General features: G+C 39.4%; 1 protein-coding gene across 1 annotated transcript in view; it reads right to left on the reverse strand.

The window, feature by feature from the left end:
* Positions 1-27161, reverse strand: part of MYO1E (myosin IE) — a gene marked incomplete at both ends in the record, with an annotated part of 86203 nt that overhangs the window by 39647 nt on the left and 19395 nt on the right. Inside the window, 6 exons of the mRNA XM_079540715.1 lie at positions 201-332; positions 1248-1337; positions 3763-3850; positions 11322-11416; positions 12313-12402; positions 15071-15214. Coding sequence (XP_079396841.1) covers positions 201-332; positions 1248-1337; positions 3763-3850; positions 11322-11416; positions 12313-12402; positions 15071-15214 — 639 coding nt within the window. The remainder of the gene's footprint in view (positions 1-200; positions 333-1247; positions 1338-3762; positions 3851-11321; positions 11417-12312; positions 12403-15070; positions 15215-27161) is intronic.

The raw sequence follows: 27161 nt of genomic DNA on the forward strand, positions 1-27161 counted from the left end.
TACATTCTTTAGATGAAATGCAGACAGGCCTATGTTAGATGGTGCCTTAACATGCTATGAAGTTTTCCAGTGATATCCACATTATCTTTTTAAATATGCTTTCAATAACCTCACTGTGTTGTGAATGACTTTTTAATTCAAAAGGAAAAACTGGCACAAGTTATTTTAAATAACCCATAAAAGAGCTGTAGACTTCTGACCTGGTAAAAAATGTGAAAACTCCTCTCTCCAGGATTCCTCATTACAACTCGAGATTTTTCCAGTAGGAAGTTGGAGATTTTTCCTCCATCTGGCTCTCCACCTGGGCTAAACTGGATTTCAAAATATTTCCCCTGCAATAAATAATTAAAGCTGTTGAATAATTAGTAAATATTAAATCATGTACTGCTTGTACTGCATCTCATGGACCATTAGTATGATATTCATCTTTCTGAACAGAGTGACTTAGCTGGCTCAAGAATTACGTAAGCTTAGATTCTTGAACTATCACATCTTCCTTCTTTCTTTGTTTATACAGAGTTAGACTAGAGATAATATGCCACATGGTAATGCCAACGCAGAGAAGCAATGAGGGGCTTCTTCCCATTGCTGAGATCCTTGCTCAGCATAGAGGAAGCCATAATGACCACTTGTAATGGAAGTCAATTTAGCAGATTTATGACCAATGAAAAACAGTGTTGTGCTTGAAAGCAACGTAAAGCAATTATTTTTACCTTTCCGTGATGCATTTATCATGTTAACATTCACACTGGCTTAGGAACAAGTATCAAATTTGTAAAGCCTATGTGTAACTTTTCTGCAGTGTAACCTATAGCAAGCTAGCTACTGAACACTTGCTCTCAATATTAACTTGAGTATCTTAGAAGGACAGACAAAAGATTGTTGCTGCCTATTTTCTGTATGTAATACTAAAGGTATTTCCCATTAAAGAATTCTAAGAATGGTTTCATTTGTTAAAAAATATGCTTTTAAATTATATTGTTGCATGTGTTTTACTGACCTGGATGTTTTGTTACTGTTATTTGCTTACAGACTGAACATTTCATAATTTTTGACCAGCAAGAGTAACAACTTTGCAATCAATACAGAATGAATAGAGGCCTATCAACATATACCATATATTTTAAAGCACACTGTATTTTATATACATGTCCTTAATTTGTAGTCAATCTATATTATACTCCTGAATAATGCGTCTGTAACAGCACAGAAGTTGGAAAAATAATTTCTAATAGAGACAGACTTACAAATCTGCTCGAGTTGTTGTTCCGCACAGTTTTTGCATTCCCAAAGGCCTCCAGTAAGGGGTTGGACTGCAGAATTATATCTTTCACATGCTAAAATATTAGGAAACAAAATAAATAGAGATTTAAAAAACACTTTTTTTTTTTTAGATTTTTTTTTTAAAGTTCATAGGAATTTTCCAGAAAACCACGACAATCTAAATTATTTATAAAAAAGCACATAGGTGCAAGTGTGGAAAAGATCCTTTTGGATGGATAAGGTACAGAACCTTTTATCAGAGTCTTTATGTCCCTCTGTTTTGAAGAAAATTTAACAAAATGCCTGAGGCTGCAAACAACTGGTCCTTCTATTCACTATTGGGCAAAGCAACACAGCCAGTAAATTGATGTGGTTTTCTTTCTTGTTTTTAAATAACTTCCTTCCTCCACACAAACACTTAAATCTTTTGCAGGGTCTGAAACTACAACCGATGAATTCTGAGCAGCAAGAAATTCAGGATTCTGCAAGTGCTTGAGCCGACTGTTTGGGGGCCAGTGGTATTGCTACCTCACATTCAGAGACAGCCATAAGCAGCCTGTTACTATTGCTTTTGTATTTGATCCTAGAAGTTGGAAGTAGAAGTCGGTCTAGCTATTAGCTTCAGAAGAAACCTAATGTATGCTTGGCTGTGTAAAGACGGCTGAATTTTACTTCAAAAGAAATTGCTCAAGGCAACTGGCTTTACAGTTCGTGGTCTTCCTCTACAGACAGACACCAGTAGCATACCTATTAAGAACAAGAACTATTTATTGTTTTAAGTAGCTTTCACAGATACTAGCTAACCTCATAAAAAAAAGATGATATTTCCATTGTTGGCTCTCAAATGTATGTATACAAATCAGATTTAATAGAATTAATAAAAACATGAAAAGCCAGCTCAGTTTTCAATAAAGTATCAAGCCAGAAGGAAAAAAAACCAAAACATCTACTAACAGGAGATTGCTGATCTCAACCTTCAGAACAGAACAGTAATTAAAGTATCTTTCTTACACTAACTTCAAAAAGCAAAAATCAAACGTGTAGACATAATACTTTTAACAGAGATCATTCCAGGTCTGTGGATTTACCCCATAAGGGTTCTCATCACACAGGTGATCTTCAGGTATGCAGTTCATTATGCTCTTCAGCTGTCTCGGTAGTTGAGGACAGGCACATATTTACAGCTGCTCACAAGCTTCTCTAGTAGAGTGCCTACTGGCTGCCACTGCCTGCCATGGCAGACCTTTGCCATTCTGCCTCTAAACTCAAGTTTCAGACTGTGCTCACAGAATGGCCCAGGTTGTAAGGGACCTCAAGGATCATGAATCTCCTGCCACGTGCAGGGCCACCAACCTCCACACTCAACGCTAGACCAGGCTGCCCAGGGCTCCATCCAACCTGGCGTTGAACACCTCCAGGAACAGGGCATCCACAGCCTCTCTGGGCAGCCTGTTCCAGCACCCCACCACTCTCTCTGTAAAGAATTTCCCCCTGACATCCAACCTAAATCTCCCCTCCCTCAAATTAAAACCATTTCCCCTTGTCCTGCAGTTGTCAACCCTTTCAAAGAGTTGACTCCTCTCCTGTTTGCAGGCTCCCTTTAGGTACTGGAAGGCTGCAATGAGGTCACCCCGCAGCCTTCTTTTCTCCAGGCTGAACAAGCCCGGCTCCCTCAGCCTGTCCTCACAGGGGAGCTGCTCCAGTCCCCTGATCATCTTTGTGGCTCTCCTCTGGACCCTCTCCAACAGCTCCCTGTCTTTCTTGTACTGGAGGCTCCAGACCTGGATGCAGTACTCATGATGGGGCCTCACAAGAGCAGAGTAGAGGGGGACAATCACCTCCCTGTCCCTGCTGGCCACCCCTCTTGTGATGGAGCCCAGGATACCATTTGCCTTCCGAGCCGCAAGGGCACACTGCTGGCTCATGTTAAACTTTTTGTCCATCAAGACCCCCAGGTCCTTCTCCACAGGGCTACTCTCAAGCACCGCTCCTTCCAGTCTATATGGATGCCTGGGATTCCTCCAGCCCAAGTGCAAAACTCTACACTTTGCCGTGTTGAACCTCATCGGGTTCACCCGGGCCCACCTTTCCAGCCTGTTGAGGTCCCTCTGCATGGCATCCCTTCCTTCCTCTGTGTCAACCACACCACTCAGCTTGATGTCGTCAGCAAACGTGCCGAGGGTGCACTCGATTCCACCATTGACGCCATTGATAATGATGTTAAAGAGCACCAGTCCCAAGACAGACCCCTGTTACCGCTTGTTACCAGTCTCCACCTGGACATAGAGCCATTGATGACCACCCTCTGCCTGCGGTCTTTTAACCAATTCCTTATCCATCAAGTGGTCCACCCACCAAATCCACATTCCTCCAATTTGGAAATAAGAATGTGGTGGGGGACCATGTCAAAGGCCTTGCTCAAGTCCACGTAAATTACGTCAGTAGTCCACATAAATGACATTGGTGCTCATACTTTAGTATTATGCTGTATCAACTCACCTGTACTTTAGGGCCACCTCCTGAAATTTTGGAGATGTAACTCATGATATACTTAGCAGCCACAGTCTTCCCAGCACCACTTTCCCCACTGTGAGAAAGTGAGACACAAAATATACCTGTTAGTTTTTAAATAACTAAGAATTGAGCTAATCAGGGTATATCTTGTACAATCTTGCTGTTAGTAACAATACTACAATAATGAATAATAAGTAATTCAAGTTTTACACTGGGTAAGTTGATAACAGACTGTCATACAATATTGCAGTACAGATTTGTTTATGAATAAATAATTCTGAATAAATCATCTGCATGGATCCCAGAATCTCTATGGGAATTCAAAGTCAGCAATAATGTAAATTGAGAAATAAATACGCTCAAAATAAATCAATTCGCAATTAAATTAAGTGGGATTTCAGATCTTAACATACAAACTCATTTGAAACTCCAAGCCTTGAATGCCATGCCAGATGCCTACTTCAGTTCTTTTTTTTTTTTTTTGGCATTCCTGAATGAAATAACGAGACATTATTAATCACATCCTGAATGACGGAAGAACCACCTTCCTGTTCCTATACCTCTTGACACAGGGTACAAGAAGTTTTAATACTCCATACTAGCTTTCACAATTCCTTCCTTCCGTTACAATATTTCACTTCAATTGTGAATACAGTTTAGAACATCAGTAGTTTCATTTTCTCAGAATTAGTAAGAGCTTCTCAAGACGAAAAGACGACTGGCATACCAGGCAATGCAACCTCAATGCTTTATTTCATACCTTACAGCTAACCTGTATTTGAGGAGAATTCCTGCAGGCTTATGTAAGTGTTGGTTTAGTGTCATTAAGAAAAAATATTTCAAATATCTTTGTGCGAAAATCTGTGCTGTCCTTATGTTCCAGAATAATTTCTGTGAATGTTGGCTCTTCTATCTTATGCCTACTTGTTCCTGGATATGGATCAAGCACGCATCTTTTCCTGTACAAATTTTAGCTACGTTTGCCAGAGAAACATCAGCATGTCCTGCACAGGAAAAGGACTTGCTGAGAACGTCAACACACAGCTCCTTATCAACATGACTAATGGAGACATTTCCAAAGGTTTTAATTCTGAAGAAGCTCCCCACGCTGTCAAGCTGCAAGTATCATTTTCCAAACAGTACAGAAATACTGAAATGATTTTGTCAGAAATGTTTTAATGCATCTTTTCCTGCCTGCAGCTTCATAGATCAAAAAAGTGAAAAAATACTTCTTGATTATCTCAACTGTATCAACTTTTATTATTCAGTCATCTCTTCCTAACAATCGAAGACAAGAAAGCCTGTATAATTCGTATCTATGACATTCTGAGGCACAGACTGAGTTTTCTAAATGGCAAATCATTGTTAAAAACAGCTACACTTTGATTAGTAGAAAAATAATAACTTCTTCAAAAAAATTTACTCACAGTAAATTTGCTCATCCTGTAGAACAAGACAAACAAGCCCACCTAACTGAAAACATATTCTTAAATTGATACATGCATTCTCTGCTGGATGTTAAAAAGGATCTGGAGCCAAAAACTCAATGAATGTGAGTAGATATTATTTATCAAGAGGTAAAAATATAGCACATTTCATTAAGATTTTCTCATTATCCTTCTCCTCTTTGCTCAAATTAAGCATGGTTTACATTCATGATTCTGTAGTGTTTGTCTTGGAAAATTATATGGAGGCACATAGTTCCATTTTATTGTTAGTCTCTATTTCAATGTAAGTTCTCCTTCACAGTAAATGAATTTGCCTAAAAGACTGATTTTTTTTCAGTTTGATTCAAACATACACATCCATACACTTACATTTTCAGTATTAAAAGTTTATTCGTCAGAGACCAGTAAATAGCTCCAACTAAATTACTGCTGAACAGGATGATACATTATTTATGAACTCAAGTAATTTTAGCTGATGTCTTCTGCCACCACTAAGATCAGGTACTCAGCTCTTACAGGGAAATGATTCTCATACAGAAGCTTTTTCACATACACCTTACTGCTCTGCTGCTATTACGATGATTCAAGAATATTTTTTTAGCTAGAAGTACAGAGATTTTTAAAGGCAGAAAAAATGACAATAATGGCTGACAGTAAGAAGCAGATTAAGCTGCAACTTTCTTGGAGATTTTTCGAACACCATATGCTCTCAATCACTAACAAAAAAAGAATGCTTTGAAAGACACATTGTTTTTCTAGAACTATTTGCAATGTCAGAAAAGCAAAGTTGTGTTCAATGAAGTTAATTAATAATTAGCTGCAATGAGAATAAGACTATGAGCAGCAGGAAATTTTTAGCTCCTCCTTTCTTTCCTTCCTCCCCTTCCAGAGGAATTATGAGGGCAGCTCTGCAAGTAATGCCTCCTATTCTATTATATTGGCCAACAGCATCAGAGTTGGATGTTGGTGGTAAGGCAGCAGAGGTTGAACCTTCCCACCAATATTCCATTCCATTCCATGTTGTTGCTGTGTGACAGATGCAGCAGAGGGGCAGTCTGACAAAATGGTTTCTGACATGGAAGTGCATGAAGCAATGGGGTGGAACTGAATTTTTTTAAGCAGAAAAAATGGCACCTACTGACATTCATCAATGCTTGCTGAACATTTATGGTGACTGAATTGTAGATGTGAACACAGCAAGGTGGTGGGCAGCAAGTTTTAGCAGCAGCAACAGTGACAGTGGGGCACCTCTGCTGGTAAAGATTTTTGTAAGCGTGGCACATTGGCTCTTGTTCATCACTAGTGACATGCATAGCTAATGGCATTGAGAAAGAGTGCTTCATACCTAAGAACCTGCTCTATCAATAATGTTATCATACTCTTCATATCTGCTGTATTTTCCATGGAAATAAATAGGAGACATTACTTCCAGAGCAACCTACATATAATCCTTTGATTAGAGTATACAAGCAAGATCCAATACAGAGCCTCATTCTTCTCTCTAAACTAACCTGCTGAGTGACATTTAATGTAATCTCCCTGGCTGCAGAACAGTAGAGGACAATATAATAGTTACCTACATAATCAGGACAAGGTGAAAATTTTAATAATAAATATATAAAGAACGCTGCGTGTAAAGTATTCTGTCTTGTCTGAATAAGGTTTTTAGATTGTTTACATACACAATCCCCTTTCTCCAATTATGTTCAGAGACCTCAGTAACATAATTTCAGAGACATAATTTCCCTTCTGCAACTGAGAGCTGTTAACTAATTTTTCTTACTGCATTAGACTTACATTTCTACCACTCCCTCATTAAAATCCAGCCATATTTCCAGTTAGTTTACCTATAGGAGTTTTACAACTGTCATTTGAGTTTTATGGAAAGCCAAGATATAGAAGTTAACTAAAAATCTCAATTAAATTTCAATCTTTATAGGCTTAAGATATATACTAGTTGTTTGCTAACAAGTCAGGCCTATAAGTGATCTTCCATTAATGTACCTCCCTAACATTTAAGATGCTGTACTGTCTTTTCAGGCACGCAGTTGTCACATATGGTTTCACTGCTCCAAACATTACCACACAGAGTTAAAATGTAAACTAAAATTACAAACAAGGAGGTCTGGAAAACTGCTTTAAGGCAACTGCAGCATCTCCTGGCAGAAGTCACAGAAAGCAAAGTCTTCAAATTTAAAGAAAGGCAACACCTTAAGAACAATCTGGAGAAACATTCATAGCGACACAATTGAAAAATAATAATCATAACCACCATGCTTTTAATTAAAAGAAAATGGTAGTCTAGAAGGAATTAAAAATCTTAAAAGAAAACCCTTGGTAACTACAATCTTGAGGGACAAGTCATTGCTGATGCTTGCAAGTGCTGCCACTCCCAGTGAGGAAGAAATAAAAACAGCCTGATGCAGCAGACACAAGTTTATGAGCTTGGTTCAGTAGAGGCCCCAGTGAAGTATTATGCTCAATACCATGAAGTCAATAAGAAATCAAACTCCAGCAAAGCTGCTTTGCTCAGATGAATAAACTCCCTTGTTAATTCTGCCTGGTGCATACAAACGAGGGAAGAAAGCCACAAGTAGTGCTCCCTCCTCCCACAGAAGCACACATTCTGCACCTGCACACAGTCCAGCCACAAACCAGCCCAGGAATAACATCACTGCATACACTGCTAATACCCATTCAGAACAGCTCACGGCTCCTCAGCAATAATTAGATATCTACATATAATTTTCTTAGCTTATTTTTTTATTTTCTTAGCATATATGCAATTATTCCACTAATGAAATAATCTTCTCTGGCCCTGGAAAAGTTGGCAGGTGAGATTTTGATTTTCAAAATGAGTGTTACTGCATAAATAAATAAATCTACAAACAAATAAATATATACCAGTGTTACAATCTATTCAGTCTTTCAGAGGACTGTATTTTCTTTCAGATCTACTTTCCTCGTTAATTCCCTAACTTTCTGAAGAACTTTTTCCATCAATGTTTAAATGCATCAGTTACAATCCAGGAACTAAACATCCTGGCCAAAGGTTGCGTGGCCCCACCTCTGACAAAGGTTCCTGACTACAGCATAACACCTCCGGGGCCTTCCTTCACCTGCCTGGAAATCTGCTCCCCACAATTTGAACACACATCCTTTCCCAGGGCTGGAAGTAGAAGCCGCAGGTGCCCAATCACATGCAGTGGGAAGACGGGTGTGCAGCAACCCCTTCCCTACCATTCCTTTGTCTCTAAATGCACCATCAGACCAGATGTGACTGAACTAGCCCAGGCTACGCAGGATTTCTCCCTTTCCCTCTCTGCAAAGGCTCTCTTTAAAAAAACAAATAAAATTGACTGATAATATGAAGAGAGAAAAGAAGGAAAAATTGGGTTTGTTTCTGTACTAGCTTGCTCTGTTTCTTCTGTTCCAACACAAATTTTCAGTGAAGCAATTCCAAACTTAGGCTAGCAGTGAAGAAGATAAGCAAACCAGCACCTCTTAATAGCCACACTGTCATCATCACTCCTTTCCCAAATGCCAAAGTTTTATGGAAAAAAATTATGGTTCACTGAAATGCGAGGTCCATTTGAAGCTGCTCACATTCAGCAGACTTCTGTGGAACTGAAAACAAACAGAGCTGTATCTCAATTTTCTGACAATCAGCAGCTTAGGGGCTGTAATGCTACAGTCCTTGGCAGCTATTAACAGAGTGGTAGAAGAGCAGCTCAAACATCCACTTCACACCAGAGCTGCAGGATCTCAGGAATCTCCGGTCAGCCATCAATTTCAGTGCTTTCTGCTCTATGAAATTAAGTAAAATGTAAGGAAACAAAATGGTGAATTTAATGATACTTCAGTTTTAAGCCATATCTAGTCATTAGAAATTGTGACGTCATTCTAATCACAAAATATGAGATGTATCTATATGTGGGCAAAGTATTAAAATATCAAATGAAACAGAATTAATTTTAAGAACAGCTAAGTCACCTGATTTCAGAGAAATAACTTCATGGCATCCTAGAAAAATGAATACTATCATGAAAACTATCCAAAAGTCTGCAGTTTTTCCAGTTTGCAATAAGACAAATCATACAACAAATAAACACTAGAAAGGAAGAGGAACTCTTTGAAATGTCCCTGGCAAACATTTTCTGATTTTGTAGTATATTTTAATTAATTCCAGCAGAATTTGCATCTTTTGTGCACAGACTGAGAAAGAATTCACTCTGCACATATGCAGTGCAGGAACTCTTGAAACACATCATCCATCACTTAAACCCAAGAATTCTCCTAAGAATTTTAACCTGTAAATTCAAAAAAGCCTGCATCTCAGCTCTCTGAAAATGCAATTCCACTGCATTAAAAACCTTTGAGGCAGTAGCAGTGTATCAAGAATTGTGCTTTATATTAACCACCCACAACACTTCAAGAATTTTCACTATAAATTTAGCTTCATATGAAACATTCCAGGCTCTGGAATGTGATTTTGTTCAAAAAATCAAAATAAATCTCAATTTTACCTAACAGATCTGAATTTGACCAAATGGGACTGGTAACTTCACATGGCAACAGGCATCAATTTTCCAAACCAGATGGCAGCTCAAGGAACAATTCAGAAGTATGAGAAACAAGAATAAGAGAAAATGAATTTGGGATTTTTGAGACACAAGACTATGCTATAGGTATCTGCCCATAATAGGAAGGCCAATACAGTACAGCTCAGCTTAGCAAACCATTAATGTTTGGCTGACCTTCCTACGTGCAAAACCAACAATTTCCACATACATACATACATACATTTCTGCTAATGTTGAGGGTGACAACTGTCTGCTTTTCCACTGTATGCCATCATCAAGTAAAGCACGGCCTGGATGAACCCCAGGCACTGATCACGTGAAATAAGACAATGAATCTAACTTACAAACAAATATTCCTCAACAAGGCTCCAAAGCAGCTCATCAGTGAGAGCTGCAACCTCTTTTCTTAAATTCAATAGCAGTTAAATTCATAGTGATGCATGAGTGCTCCAAAGAAAAACAACTGAAAGCTCAGAAAGACTGTTATTAATGGAATATTAGCTGTTTAACTTCAAATAACTTTCTTCCTCTTACTCTTCTCTAGTTCTTGACTGATCCATTCCCACAGACCAGTGTTCTCCAAACTCCTTTGATCATGTAACCAACCAGCAAGACATTACTGAACACAGGCTCCCAATATATGCTTATAATTTGGTTGCTTATAGACTATATACATGTACTACCAATGTTCTAATACTTTCATCCTAGACCCCCCCAGTGGATTGCACTGTAAACCTTACAGGGCACGCACTCTACTCTGAACACCAGTGCCAAAGGCAAACTGCAATTCCAGGAGCACCACAGGGAATTTCCTAAGTGTTCTATGTAAGAAGGAAAGTCAAAGGATGGATAACAGGCCAGCTCAAATATCCTGTATTTCTGTATGCTTTCTTTTATCATAAACCATTTATAAGTTCACAGACAGGGCCAAAGAGTACATTCTGCACCCAACATTCACTTTCACTGTTACTTAAGTAATGCCTATCATTAAACAAGTTCAGTAATTTTACAGTGGATTCTCTCAGCCTACTAATTCAGATGGAATAATAATAAGGAATAATTGTTAGTATCTGCCTTGTCCTTTTGCCTCTGACTGAAAGCAAGTTAAATTCTGAAATGAACAAAAGTGCATTTACTTTTAACTGGGAAAAAAAAAAACCCTAAAATGAACATGCTAATGCAGTCAATGCAGTCAATGTGAGTGTCAGATTTAGCTAGCAGTGTCTGCGGCTGCTGGAGTTGTTCATTCTCACGTGGTCACTTGAGCTATTGCTATTAGGTGATGGGCACAAGGCTGGCTATGAGAGAGAGACTTGTTGTTAAGCTATCAGGATTCCACCGGAAAACAAAAGGGAGGGTCAGAACATAAACAACCAACCTAGAAAACCCCAAAATATTCACTGGCCGTGAACTCAGAAGGTTCTTATTAGTATAATAAAAAATTAGCTTTTCCCTTTCTTGAAGTTACAACAGGAACAAGACAAAAATATTTTTTTACAGATCTTTTCCTTACCTAATAATGACACATTGATTTTCTCTGTCAATGATCATGTTTCTGAACATACTGTCTGCAAGAGCATAAATATGTGGTGGGTTTTCATATTGTGCCTAGAAAGGGAGATAGAACATACATTTTTCAACATAACATAACTTTAAACAATGCAGAAAGAGAAAAATAAATTTATTTCAATTGGAAGAACTATATTCCTGGAAAAAAAACAATTTTCAAATCCACTTACAGGAATTTTTGTTTGTTTAGTTAAAACAAACCAATGCCTGGTATGTTACTGATCTTTTTCTCACCCATAATTCTCTTCTGAAGTATGTAAACACACCATTCTAATAATGGCCCATAATTGAAATATATTACTTGTTCAAGACAAATTGATGTAATTTAAGCCTATCCCATCAATGCTCGTGTGCTAACAATAAACTACCTAAGCCACTACAGCCTGGTGCTGTAATGGGATCATCCTCATCCACAGCACCCGCCTAAACTGGATGGTTTCCCTGGTCTCCTACCCATGGACATGCCTAACTCAAACAGAGCAGAAAGCAGAATTTTAAGTCCATAATGTCCTTCAAGCGTTATTTTCAAAACCAGCATCTATTGTTGGCATCCCAATTTTCTTACTCTACTTGTCTAGTTTGTGACATCTCTACCCATATTCTTCAAATCCACCAATGGCCATTTTGGTTTCTGTGCCACAGTTTAAGCAAACAGTAGCTTAAAATGTGTTTTTGCAGGAGGAGAGGCTTGTCAAGGGGAAAAATCTGGTATGGATTAGAGTTAATCAATGCAAGTATTTTCTTGAGAGCTAATTCTGTGTTTCAGGGAATTCAATTTGAGGACTCAGTATATGGTGAAGGGCATCAGCCACGTTCTTCCACATTAATACAATACCACCAAAACCCAGAAACAAATGCTTCCACAAGTTTAACCACATGGAATAATATTTACATCCCTGCCAATACTGTAGTACATTGCAAACTGCTTTACTTACGGCTCCCTGGTACATTTCAATTTCCTTTTCCCCGAAATACGGCATTTGCTTGAAAGGATTCACAGAGATTAACACAGAGCCAATATATGTCTGCATTCAAAAGCAGTTAAGGTAACCACAGTTTATATAGTGGTATCTTACCACCAGATACTGCAACAGCCTTTCCATATATTACACAACAGGATACAGCTTCAAACAATACAGAAAAAAGAAAGCTTAAAACAATTCTTAATAAAAATGAAATTAGAAGGCTTACACGAATATAAACATATCATTCAGTGGGATACTTTCATATTATCAAAATATTTATTTTAGGACAAGTTAAGCACAGGAACATGTATTACAGGCCCAAGTCCAACATTCCCTGAACAAAAATACAGAAAGGAAATGGTATATTTGAACTGCTTTGCTCCTTTGTAACTGAGAAGATCATATTGTTAGTATTGAAAAGATTGTTTTGACCTTCACAGAATGAGCTGTACTGACACATTCTGATCTCACAGAGATTGTGCTGAGCGTGCAGACAGATGGAAACCACCCGTACTGAGCTGAATTGGACAATTACTCAGTTGTGTGTACAAGGCAAGGAGCTAAGGGAGTTAGGTAATGCAGTGCTGTGGTGATATTTTATGAGTGTAACTGTTAACAGTTACACTGGAAGACATTTCCCTGGAAGACATATCCTGCAGGCTCCCTATAAAACATTTCAGTTTATTATTACTCCCAGAAATTTTTTTTGCAACATTCTGAATGTCAGTGTTTCACAGTTCCACATTCAGCTGTACATCCGCCTACACTTGCAGTGTAGGTAATGAATTGTTATATATGCAACTGAAACAACTGGTACTGCTTTACAGGCAGGACTGGTTCCTTGAGCTGGAAGTTAGCAGTGTACCCATGTCAGTGAGTTCAAAACACTGTACTGTTGGTTTCACTGAACAAGCTGGAATTGCTCACAACTGAACTTACTTATCCAAGCTTTCCATACCTAAGTAGGAAAACTGAGAAATTTATGCTGCTGTGTTAGGCTGTGTAAGAACCATTATGCTGGTGCCCCAGACAGAATCGCATTAGTCAAAGAACTACTATAAATCAGTGAACGTAATCTCAGTATTATTAATTTGCAATGCTTTCTTCATACATTTTTAAATTTAATTCAAAGAGTGACAACATCTGGGCCTCCAAAATATCAAGCACTCGTTGTGCCCATATAACCATCTGAAGTGACAGTTTTCTGTTGGTAACAATACCAGCATTTTCTGGGAAGAATCAGTAATCTCTGCGCAGAGTAGCACAGAGAAATGTTCATTCATGGGTGAGCATAAGAACAGTTGAAAGATTCAAGAGATAGTCTCCAGTTCAGAACAAAAAGCCTGCACAGAACTGCAAAAGGATTATTTTTCTCTGCACAAATGAATTATAATGCTTTTAAAAGAAGAGTCTGATAACCCATGTGACCACCAGGCCCCTTGGAAAGCACACAAGCTGCTTCAGTAAAAAGAAAAAATAAAACATCTCCATGTTAATCTGGTACTCTCACTTTTGTAAGAAAAAAAAGCATTGAGCACTGAAAACTTTGTGAATATTGTGCACGGAAGATGCAGGACTTCCCACTGACAGAAATGTTTCTTCTATTACCAGGAAGAGTGCTGTAGATTGCCCCAGTACAATCAGTCTGAGAAATTCTTTGCAACTCACACATGAACTTACAGAAAACTTGAACAGTTCGAGATGGAAACGTCAGCACAGCCATAACATGACTTCTCCTCTACCGGTCCTTGCTAAAGCTCTTACTGAGTATTTGGAAATAGGAGAAGTTCTATTTTATTCCCATTCTGCTAAAAAGAAATTAAACTCTTCAAAATAACTGCTCTCCATACGCTACTAGCTGGTACCAAAATCCTGTTAAAGCAGAAGAACAGTACCACCGCTGACTACAGGTTACAAAATTGATTACTGTAGCTTGTGTTACATTGTAGAAGCTAAAAATCAAACAGTGCTTGTGTTTTACGTCAAGGAAGTCTTTTCATGTGAAATTTCCAAAAACAAAAACATTTTTGGTGCTGAAATTTGTTTTTCTTGCTGTTATATATTTGACTACTTAAATCTTTCACATTTTCATTAATCATAGTAAATAAAAAAAAAAATTATAGCACAAGCATCGTAGATTTACAGATGTTCACATGGTCACATGTTTTCATCAGCCCATGATTCAGAACAAGTTGTAAACAGGGTTATGTAATAGGAGAAATGCTAATGTGAAAGCATTAGAATCTGGGAGGTAAAGAAGATAACACCATCTCAAAACACGTACGTAAGGCTTGAAACTATTAACTCTTGATCAAGCATCAGCAATGCTGGATTAGCTTGAGGGGTCAGAATGTATGGAGCTACAAAATTATCTTCAACGGTGACAAGAACTACCACATAAAAAAGAATTGTACAGCATCTTAATTTCAACCTTCAGGGTGGTTTAAGTTAGATATTAGGAGGAAATTCTCCACTCAGAGAGTGGTGAAGCACTGGAACAGGTTGCCCCAGGAGGCTGTGGATGCCCCATCCCCACAGAGGCATTCAAGGCCAGGCTGGATGTGGCTCTGGGCAGCCTGGTTTGATGGCTGCCGACCCTGCACATAGCAGGGGGTTGAAACTAGATGAGCACTCTGGTCCTTTTCAACCCAGGGCTTCCTATGATGCTATGATATGACGCTATGATACACCCGCAGAGCCCAACTAACAGCAATAGTAGAAAGGATACAAAAATATAATCATCCATGTATCGCTTCTTTAGGTTCTCCACTATGGAATCTTCTGTGATTTTGGAAAGAAGGACCATATCGTCCACTCCGCTGTGCTTGACATTGTGGCTCTGCCAGTGATATCTGTAGTGCCCTTTGCTTCCCTGCAGGAAAACACAATAAGTATATTTAAAAAAAAAGGTTACAATATTTCTCATTAGCATGAAATATCTGAAAGCAACCAGTCTAATTCCAATTTCCAAAATGTATTGCTCACATTGAATTCTATCCCTTGACCCAGCTATTGAAAAGCATACACAAATAATGTCACCTTACACATCTCTGAACTATTAATTAAAGCACTGCACTGCCCTCCAAAAATAGCAATAATTTCACAGGGTTTTGTGAATGTCTACACACGGAAGTGCTCTCAGACGTCAGGCAATTCTAAAACATGCAGGGGAAAAAAAAGAATTTCCAACTGAGATACAGTCCTTAGAAGTTTAGGATGCAAAAATTAGACTCCTGCAGTGCAACTATTAGTTGTGAGGATAATTAACCATCTGAACTGCATTAAATGGGGATACCCTGGATTCTCCATCTTGAGTCTTCTAATCCAAAACTGGACATATGATGCTGCTACTCTCATAGGAGCTGTGAGACTGATGTCAAAGGCATTCAGTGGTGTTCTGCAGATGATGCTGCACAGCCTGACAGGCTGTGTGCCTGAACAGCCCCTTCTGAGCTGTTAGTCACTGTGCATAACTGACATCTGAATAGATAATCTCTCCCCACACTTAGAGACTACTATTTCAGGATGCTACTGAAAACTCGTGACATTTCAATTTGTACCAGTTGAAATCAAAATCTGTTTTTTTTCCAGCTGATTTGAACTGTAGTTACGTTTCTATGGATGCAACACAAACACATTAAATCCAGTCTTGATTAAATGCTCTCTAATCCCAAAACTGTTCCTCGAGTCTGACAGGTAATTCTCATGGCACTCCTGTATTTCTGCACTTTAAGTCTGAATTCTCAAATTAGTAATACTGAAATGAATACATTTTACACTAATAAATTGCCATGCATGCTGTCAAGAAAGAAGTGGTTAACAAAACAGTCATCTGGTATATTCCTCCTCTTTCTTAGCATCACAATTTAAAACAGTGAGATGCATTTTACAGGATCAAGTCATACTCATCAGAATACATGCAACTTATTATAAAGTATTTTGCAGAATAACATAATGCATAATTACAGATGGTAAACAAGACCAGCTGGATTTGATCTCAAATTAACCTGCGCTAAAAACAGACTTATTTGCCCACTGCAGACAGCACAGGAGACTTCTAGGCTTTACCCCTGGTTTTATTAAGTCTCTAAATACTGCTATCCATCACCGCTAACAACACTGAAGAGTATTTGTAATCAATAATGAATAAGAATACTTTTAAAAACAGGATAGCAGAGGAAAATACACCTGAAAGCACACAATCTCATCAGTCCTCTTAAACATCAAATAACCTTACATGAGCTTAAATAAAATAATAATCTTAAAACCATTTCAGTTCACGTAAGACATGTCCATTTCATATTTGCATAATGGAAGCAATTATCTGGAAGCACTGAGTAAATGAAGGAACCAGTTAATTTTTGGAAATTGTTGTAAAACACATGACTGAAACCTCAGCTGGATGTCAGGTTATCTGAGTAAAGGGAAGTCCAGCAGGAAGACATAATTTCCTCCAGTGCACTCATCAGCTATTTGTGATATTGTGCTTGAAAAAAGAGACAGGCAGCATGGATTAAAAAAAGGTATAGTATAAAAATAAACACAGAGAATGACAGATTTCATAAAGCTATGCAGAGCGTGGTTTAGTATCGGAAAATGGAGTAAGCTACAGAAAACTTGTAAGAAAGGAGACTGTAGGAAACAATCAAGCTGCCCATTAGAAGCATGATATCAGAGACAGCAAGGTCAGTGAGAAAAGGACGGAGATCACAAAGCCATGGGATGTATGGAAAATGTGCACACAGTTTGTGTAACAGCAAGCTTTATGGAAGTCAGTGACTGCTGCTGACTGCAAGTTACACATTACCGGGCCAGAAGGTTCTTTCCAAAAGTAATGCAACAATGAAAGCAAGAGGGGAAGTGCCAGAAGACTCAGCTTACCTTGAGAGCTGCTCTCCCCTGTGCTTAACCACTGATTTAACAAACAGCTGCCAGCAAATCCAAGTACCACAGTATCAGACAATCAAATGGAAAAGGCAGCAGACTAAATGTCCACGAAACATATTGCATGGAGACAGCTGACAGTTACAGCACCAAGTAGTTCACAATAATATTGAATTAAACTATATAAGTTCCTACCAGTAGTCTGGGACTATTTTTTTCCTTGAAGCACAGCCATACATGAAAATGCACGGAGAAGTGACAAACCATTGGCAGACTATTATTAGATTTCTCCTATAGATCTAGAAATAAATTCAAGCTTTAATAGTGACTAATTTCACCTACATGTTTAAGCTTTGCCCTCACCCTGCCTTTTCTCAGGAACCTAGAGCAGGACAGGCAGCGGTGGCTAGCATCTCCTCAGTCCAGGTAGCAAAACAGAGTGTTGTTCCTACACGACGATCCTCAAGTTCTTGCTCTTCCAACCATAAATCATAGAATGGTAGCTACAGAGTCTGATGCAAATTTATCAACCTCAGGCCCTTTCAACTGGGACTATCATCAGCTGACAGTTACCTCATTCTTTTATTGCTCTGAAATAGAAAAGATCTTCCCATCATAAACCAACTGAATAAATCCGTGTCATAGGAGTTGTAAAGGCACTCCTCAGGCCTCTCCAGTGCTGCACCTTTCCTAGAGGTTTGAAAATTACAATACCTGCAATTCAATTTTCAGAACTTGTTCAAGAAGCAAACAATAGAAACGTACTTTAGATGTCCCTCCCAAAATTCTAACACATGCAAAAAATTTTCCATCTCAAAATTATACTTGATATGCTTGCAACAAATAACTCAGACAAAACTGAACAAAATGTTCTTTGAGAAAATACAATTAGGATCATTTTCAGAATCAGACAAATAATACTGTAATATATACATACACAATGAGGATTTTTAAATGATGACTTCAAGCGGTACAGTAAGCCAGATTTGTAGAAAGCTGTGCAGACTTAGCCAAAGAGTAGGTAGGAAACCAGGAGAAGAACTTAATAGGCAAGGACTGCTGTTCCTCATAAATTAATCCTAAGGGCTACTGTTCACTTACTAATGAAGAAGCACAGGCAGTGAATGGAAAAGGATCTGCTCATGGAATGGAAAATTCTAAGGAATGTAACACCAGGCAGGAAAAGTTTGCATGTAATCAAATTATAGTTAGCCTTGTCTTACATTCTTTGAAGGAGTTACAAGTAAACCAAGATAACTGAGCAAGCTGGTTTTATTAACAATAAACAATATCAGTGGTAAAAAATCTGGAACAGTGAAATACAGTATGAAGGTAATAGAAGCAAAAAGGAACATACACAGGAACGATAACAGCAAGGTGCCAGAGGGCCAGCAATGCTCCCTCACTGCGCAGAAAGCCAACTGTATCCTGGGCTGCATCCAAAGAAGGGTGAGGGAGGTGGCCCTGCCCCTCTGCTCTGCAATGGTGAGACCTCACCTGGAGCACTGCGTCCAGATATGGAGCACAGGAGACACACGGACCTGTTAGACCATGGCAAGAGGAGGGCCACAAAAACTGTCCAAGGGATGGAATACCTCTCCTACAGGCTAAGAACTGGGGCTGTTCAGCCTGGAGAAGAAAAGGTTCTGAGGAGACCTGATAACAGCCTTTCAGTACCTAAAGGGAGGCCATAAGAAGGAAGGGGACAGACTTTTTAGCAGAGTCTGCTGTGACAGGACAAGAGGAAACAGTTTCAGACTAAAAGATGAGAGATTTAGATTGGATATAGGAAAGAAATTTTTTTTATATTTTTACAATAAAGTGGTGAGGCACAGGTCGCCCAGAGAGGTGGTGGAATACACTGTCCTTGGGGACTTCCAAAGTCCGGCTGGACGGTGCTCTGAGCGCCTGATGGAGCAGTAGGTGCCCCTGTGCACTGCAGGGGAGTTGGATGAGATGACCTTTAAGGGTCCCTTCCAACTCAAACCATTCTGTGATAAATTACACCTCAGAATACATTTTTTCTTTGAGTCTTGATGCATCTGGATTTCATTTTTACACCCTTGCAGAACAAACCGAACCAGTAAAGAGATTTTCAAATAGAGATTGTCCTAATGTATTTATTTCATTAGCTTAATGAAATAGTGACATGGGAAGGGCTGGGCTGGCATAGAGCTTGGCTGGGCCTAGCAGCCTAATACATGTCTTTGTGTTACAACATTAAAGCCTAAACTGATGCAAAAAGATAAGCTCAGCAGATTACCCTATCAGTGGCCTGCAAAAAGCCACAGTACCTCTTCAAGGAGAAAAGCCATGGCTGAGAGAGAAGTGAGTGCTACGAGCCTGGCTGCCAGGGCTGCTGTAGCCTGCGCTCGGAGCAGCACACAGAAACTCAGCTGGCCCAAAAAGCTGGAATTAAAGGAGTGTATGGCACTGCTGTCAGCTGTTATTATTCATGTGGTTGCTGCTTAGGGCTCAAAATCAGATCTGCTTTGCTCTCTGACAAGAATAATATTTATGAGTCACAAGACGGCCCCATGAGCCAAAGGCCTTCTGTTTGAGAGGCTCTGTGGCAGGAGCTCAGCCCCAGCACCAGCGGGCTGGGAACGACAGTGCTGCCCTGCACACCTCAGCAATTTCACCATCTTCAGCATCAAGCCTACCAAGACCCTGAAAAGCCTGGAATTAACTCCACTGAAATGCTGCAAATTTCTCTTAGCAGCCACGGGTTAACAGCTTAAGGCAATAGCTACATGAACAGCAGGAGATAGGAACATTTTACTGAGGACATGAGGGTGACAGCACCATCAACATCGAGTGGATTTCATCACTTACTGCCAAGGCAGTTCTGGAGATGCAAAGAATGACATACTAATACTAACTACTTTCTAGGCTTCTTGTACTACTTTTGGTATGACATGGTTAAAGCACAGTATTGTTTTGTTCAGGATGAATAATAAATATTGATGAGACATTTATTTTCAGAACTTTTGTTGCTGGCCTACACCTCATGTTACAATAGCAACTCACAGTTTCTTATTTTTGCCTTTATCATTGTTTATATATGTTTGCGTTATCTTCAGCAACACATATTTGATGTGGCTATAAAAAGACTGAGTCATGCTGTGTCACAACAGGGCTTTCTTTTAACTGGAGAAAAAGCAAATATTTTTGTATTTCAAGCTGTCTAAAAATAGTACATCTAAAAGTGAAGTGCTAAAAACAAGGGATCAGAAGAGACTGCCTATTCTGCCCCTGAGAAAGTGCCTTGTTTCTCTTGTGCTCCATCAGCGCTGTCTAAAATACAACAATTTACATATCATAGAAAATCATTCCTTGGTTCCCATAACTGAAAGAAATGCCACACTGCATTCCAGACTGCTGTTTTCAGTAGCAAACATTCATCCTCCATCAGCATCCAGTAGGGACTCAGCCCCCATGAAGGATTAAGTATCAAAAGATCCTAAGCGTGACCTTTTCTTTCCCTTTTCAGGTATGACAGTGCTATTGCACAAAATCCTTGTAGTTTTTGTCCCTCTGCTCAGATTAGTATCATGATTACAACACACCATGCTGAAAAAGCTGCACACCACTTACTCTATACCTGATGTCAACGCTTCCGCAAGCTTCTTGCAATACCATCCACCAAAACAGTAAACTTTTACCATCCAATTACAAGAATCATTCATATGTTCCAATGAAAGAAAACAGTCTGCTCTTCTCGGTAGAAAATATTTTATAAGAATTTAATGTGAATTTTGGTCCTCAAATAAGGTAATTGAAACTGAGACACCACAGTGGAAAAGTGCTTCAAACAGCTCTTGTACACATAACGTTAGAACAAACAGACATTCACTGCAATGATGTGATCATATTTGAAAGATGTAGTTAAGGGAAGACAGAAGCAGCAGCTAGATGGACAAAGATCAAGGACAAATAATTTAAATTGAACACAGGGGAAACATTAATGGAGACAAAATTTGCTGCTTAAATATTTGAGAAAAAAGCAGAGCAAAAATTTCAGCATCTAGCTGCACAGCAGACATTTCATACAAAGAACTAAAAATACCAAAAACATATTAAAGCATGGAAACTACTAGCAGGTTCATATCCCAAAAAACGCAGTTAGGGAAGAAGTCAATTCTCAGCTTGCTGTAGGGCAAGGCTCAGCCCAGGGTGGCTCAGATTGACTCCAGAGCAGATTACATGCAGTGGGAAGTCCAGTTGCCCAAAAGCTCTCCCCCCTCCAGCCACTTAGCCAACCCACGTTGGGCTGCAGGTGCAGCAGGGGTGGCCCTGGGATATGCCCCCAGCACTGCCTCCTGCTCAAGGAGGGCAGGAGAAACTAGAGCCTTCTTAGCTGAATAGCAAATGCACACGTGTAAAACAACACAAGCTATAAGAACAAGAGATGTTGACAGGGTATGCACATTATGCCCATTTTCAGGAGTCAGTAAACCATCAACACTCCTGTGAGATAAATAACAAAAAATCACCAAGATAAAAATTACTTCAGTGTCTGACTATGGGCAACAGGCATTGCATCAGAATAAAAAAATAAAAAAGAAAAAGTTTCTTTATAAAAAGGCACATGTTCTACAGAGTAAATTAAAGAACATGAATGAATTTATGAGCAGATCATGGTAGCGCGCTTAGGTTTCTCATACAACTTTCACAGACAGCAGGCACAAAACGTAGCTAGTGAGCTGTAAAGGTATGTTTGCCTATCCCACAGCTTTTTGGGTGGCTGCGGCACAATGTTCCAAGAAGTAATCTCAGGAAAATGCACTGCTGTTAACTACTTAACAGGGTTGACTTAATGTTGAACATTAACTGCTTTACCTGACTGGCTGAGCAGCCTCCAGAGGTGTGCCACATTTCACCTGTACTTTGTGGCATGAATAGCAGAATTCTGATGGTGACGGATTAAGAGCAGGTAATTGCAAAATTTAGTCAGGTTATACATGCACACCATTCCAACCGTCTACTGAGCAGCATCTACTCACACTAACTTTTCAACTCTAAATTGCACTGTATATTCTTATATTGTGTAAGGAAAATGCAAAAGAAAAATTACAAGAAACAAGTTCTATCTTAGCTGTACTAGCTCTTAAAAATAATGTTTCGTAACGCTCTTCTCCATCAAAAACTGGTTTTAAAAGGTTTTGTGCAACCGTATATCTCAAATAAATGCTACACATTTTAACCAAAATGTGCTATCCCAGTTCCATCAAGTACTAAAACTCATTTTGGTACATACACAATATAACAGTACTTAAATATAATCTCCCCCAAAATACTGCATGGCATCTGGGACCTCAGAGGCTGAAGACCACAAATCTCTGTACAGATGGATTGCTCCCAAGTATCTGTTCCACCCCTTCAGGAAAAAAAAACCTTTTCTTTTTTCTTTTTTTTTCTTTTCTTTTTAATCAACTGAAAACAATTTATCTATAATTAATTTACTGTGAGCCTTCCGACGTGATTTACAAAAATAAATCATCTTTAATTAAAATATGCGGTTTGAAAACTCCATCAACAGATTTAGACAAAATACCATAGACTCTCCTTTAGCATCATATTGAAAATATTTTTCCTTGATGATCCTGAAACTAAATAAGGAACTGAAGTCAAGTGGGAGCTCACCATCTGTTTCCCAGAAAGAAGAACCTCAGAACAGCATGACTCAGAAGCTCTACACATGGACCACTGTCTTCCATACGCACCATCAGAAAGAGCATTTTGATGCTGTGGTGCTCTCTGCATACTGGTGCCAGCTGAAGCTTTTGGAGAAAGTAAAACCAGTGGCATATTATAGTAATGCCATCACAAACACGTCCTGCTCTAGCTGATGTTCCCACTTCGTTTCCCTGCCCGCTTCTTGCAGCCCCTGGAAGCTCAGCCCTTAGCACCAAACCATGCTCACAGGCCACAACTCACCCCAGTGGATTCCTTTCTGCTCAGTCACTGCCCTCTTTGTACACTGTAAACAAACAGGAATTGGAAGCTGCTCTTCCCCCTTCTCTCCTATTGACCCTTTTGATTCACGATAAAATCAAGGTATTTGTTTTCTCACCAGGCTGATACTGATGAGACATTAACCTGACACTTTAAGGCCCAAGTCTGTCCCCAGCAGTGCCTCAGGGGAGGCAAGTCACTTCCTGTGTGATAGAACATTTTACAGGCAACCGTTTTCTCTACGCAGCTAAGTAATTCTACATTTTGTTGCTGTGTGACAGACGGCAGCAGAGGGGCAGCCTGACAAAATGGCATCTGACATGGAAGTGTGTATGAAGCAGAAGGATACAATTTAATTCCTCCACATGGAAGAAATAGCACTCATCGACATTCATTGACGCTGTCTGAACAGCTTTTACAGGGACCAACCAGGGGATGTGAGCACAGTAAGGCAGCCTGCTTTAGCAGTGGTGACCGCGGGTCACCTCCACTGGTGCAGTTGTTCACGGGTAGCATGCAAGGTCCCACTCAGCACTGGCAAAAAAGCACAGCTAATGGAATGACTGTGTGGAAAAATACTATTTTGTAGCCGATAATTTGCTCTAGCAAATAGTGTTACTGTGCTCTGCGTATCTGCTGTGGTTTCCATGGAAATAAGTAGGAAGCATTACCTTTCAGAGCAACCTGTGTGTGTGTGTGTGTGTGTGTGTGTGTATATATACACACACACATAGAAACTCTCCCATAGTCATGTGCCTGTGTTATCTCAGACTAGGAAAAAAAAAAACTAAGTATCACAACAGTCACAATAAAACAGCAAAAGTTGCAGTACAGCAGAAAACTGTGACCAAGAGTGGTTTTTGCACAACAGATACCAGAAAGCATCCTTGTGCTGACGCCTCAAAACTTTATTAGTGTAATGCAGTGCTAAGATGTCTAAGACATGCCAAATTAAGTCTACTGCTGATTTATTAGTCTGCCCACAGGATTGCTCAGTGGCTCCAAAGCAGCCTATTTTAAGATAGCAGCATCGATCTGCACAGTTGGCACAACCACAGCATGCTCGCCTGGAGACACAGCACTGCAGCAGCAGGGACTGACAGGTGAGGTAACCATTGCTGTACTGGGATCAGAGGGTATGGAATGCATTTGCTGAAGGCCTGGATGCAGAAATTCAGCACCTACAGTTGAGTTTATCTGGGATTTTCCCACTTAAGTGGCTACAAAAATGCCTGCTTTAACACTGGATGAAAGAGCCCCACAACACCCTCAGGCCACATTTGACAGCAGAGCTCAGGTATGCTAGGGCAGGAGGTGCTCACTGGGGCAGGCAGCAGGGGCCCAGGAGCAGGGGAGGCTCCCATGTAAGAACTGCTTTCTGTGTTTCTTTAATTTCACAGGGTGCTGAGTAAACACATGCTAGAGGTTGTGGGACTACAGCAGCTTCCTGTTTACCCCCACGGTACTGACTCAGGACAACAGGGGAAAGGCTCAGGGAGGGCATTCACTCCCCTACCAGGAGCTGACAGCAGCACGCAAGCTGCCTGTGGCTTAGCCTACAAATTCCTTTTTATTAGCTTTCCAGTTTTGCTATTCATGCAAAGAAGTCAGACTTGGCTTCAAAGTGTGGTAGACTGTTAGATACATTGATTAAATCTTTATTTTAACTCTGGAAGAATCCAACCTTGATTTTTATTCCAGTTTTTGCAGAAACAGATGCTTCCTTTTTCTTTTTTTCTTTAATATTACATAACACAAGCGAGAATTCTTTTGAGCATCCCACTTCAGGAATCACTTACGCATCCACTTCCAAAGAATCAAATCCTACAAGTCCACACTATTCCCAAAAAGTTGTTTTTAATCTAAAAGCAACAGGAAGCAAAATCTTGGAAAGGCAGCAAGCATCGGACCTGACAAATTTCACTCAGCGAGTAGCAGACTTTAAAAAGAAAGCTTCCCTTTCTCGGGCGTACCTTCATCCCCCATTCTGGTCTGCAAAGTGCAGATTGCTTCGGGTTTAAGGCAGCAGGATCCCCCAGCAACCACACCAGAGCTCCCAGAACACCAGAAAGCACATTCTCCTGCCAGCCTGTCAGTAAGTTCCTCTTCTCACCCCACACCAAGGCTGTTAAGATCCAGTTCAAAGAACTTTGCAGACCACCCTGGGTTTTCAGATACACACATAAGGACCAAACCTAAGCACTCTCTCTTCTGCATGGCAAGTGGTAACAGCAAGAAAAGCCCAAGCTGCTTAAGGTAGAGATACAGAAGTGGGAACTTACTGAATGAAAATACTTGCTAGGGCCAATCTGCACAAGGAAATTCATCCTTTTGATTGATGAAAATTGATTTCTATTTCAACCAACAAGGACACTACCTCAAGGCAAAGAGACCCCACTGAGTGTAACCCAGAATACTCTCATATCCAGACCATCCCCCACATACCCATTATTCATACGGAAATTACGATTTGAAATCCTGCTAAATTTCTAGCATGTTTATTCAGTCAGCTTCATCAACAGTGTGTAATAGCTTTATAGAATAACTAGCTTGTTTTCATTTAATACCTTGACTTTATTTCACTGACTTTTATTACAATCTTCCAAGTCAATGAATAAGTTTCCAAATAACATGGCCTGCTTAAGATTTCATAAGGTTGTCATACCTTTTTCCTGTTATATCTCATACTTTTAATTATTTACTGTAATTTTCACTAAGCTTGTATACCAACTCCACAGACTTGTACATTTCCATAACAATTCATAAGGCACTGAGAAGAAAAAAGCCAAAGATGGATATATCTCTACTAGTAGATCTCTACTAGTAGTGATCTCTACTGGCTAAGTAGCACATTGTGTTTTCCAGTAAAGCTGATGCCCCAGAAAGATGGAAGCACAGAAATGCGCTGGGAACACGAAGAGCTCAATCCACTCCAATGGAGCACCAAGGTTGTTAGTTGAATTATTAAACAATTTACAATACAACCTTTGACAGCTATGTGATTGGTCTTTTTGGTTACTGCACAGGCTGCAGCCATGCTTATGTTTGATCCCTAGAATTGCATCCCCCTAGTGTCTTCATCAACTTAGTGCAGAAGTTCATTTAACAGGTTAAGTGGCAGTTCTACTGACCTACAAAAGGTGGCTTTTTACAAGAAACTGCTACTCTGCTCCTGAAGTTTGTGGGTTTCTTCCTTCTTGTTTTTAACTTTTTTTTTAATGTTAGAATGTTTAATGTAGATATTTAGCATTCAAATTACTGGAATAAGAAAACTAACAGAAAACTAGTTCAGACATCCAGCCCTTCATAGCTATAAGCTTTTAACAGATTACTGACAGCTGATTTCATTTGTAAAAGAGCTTTTGCCATATATCTGCTATAGAAAGCAAATACCATCAGAATACATATTAGATGCAGTCTTGCAGATGCTGAATTGGCATAATTATGTTTTAATCAGGGACACCAGCCAAACAAGCACTGAATGTACTCCAACTGTGTTTTAATCGACTTTTAAAAAGGCTTGTTTCACACAGCCAGTAGCTTTATCACCTATTTTTCAGAATTAAATACCCGTTTATGCCTGTAAATCAATACTGCAAAGACACATCCGTTTCAAACGATCTCTTCTAAAAGGAAACAGCAGAAAAGTAAGAATCAGCCTCAGGAAAAAACAGAACTGCTGTATATACTGCAGAAAAACTACTGGAATCTTTATTTATTACTGGAATTTAATACAAAGCACGTCTGAAGTACAGCAGTGCTTGCTGAAGTATAGCAGTGATGGTACTGCATCTTCTGTCCCCTTCAATTTTTCCACAGCTATGTCTGACCATGGCTTTCTATCAGAAAACTTCTTGTTTTCTTCATTGAAGACATCTCATTAAAACTTACAGGTTTTTTTTTCAGCTCTAACACTCAAGAAAAGTGAAAAGATGCAAAGCATTCAAAAATTGAAACCCAGGCCAAGCGAATAACCT

This window comes from Tetrao urogallus (assembly GCF_951394365.1).
Source record: "Tetrao urogallus genome assembly, chromosome: 11".
NCBI classification, from domain to species: Eukaryota; Metazoa; Chordata; class Aves; order Galliformes; family Phasianidae; genus Tetrao; species Tetrao urogallus.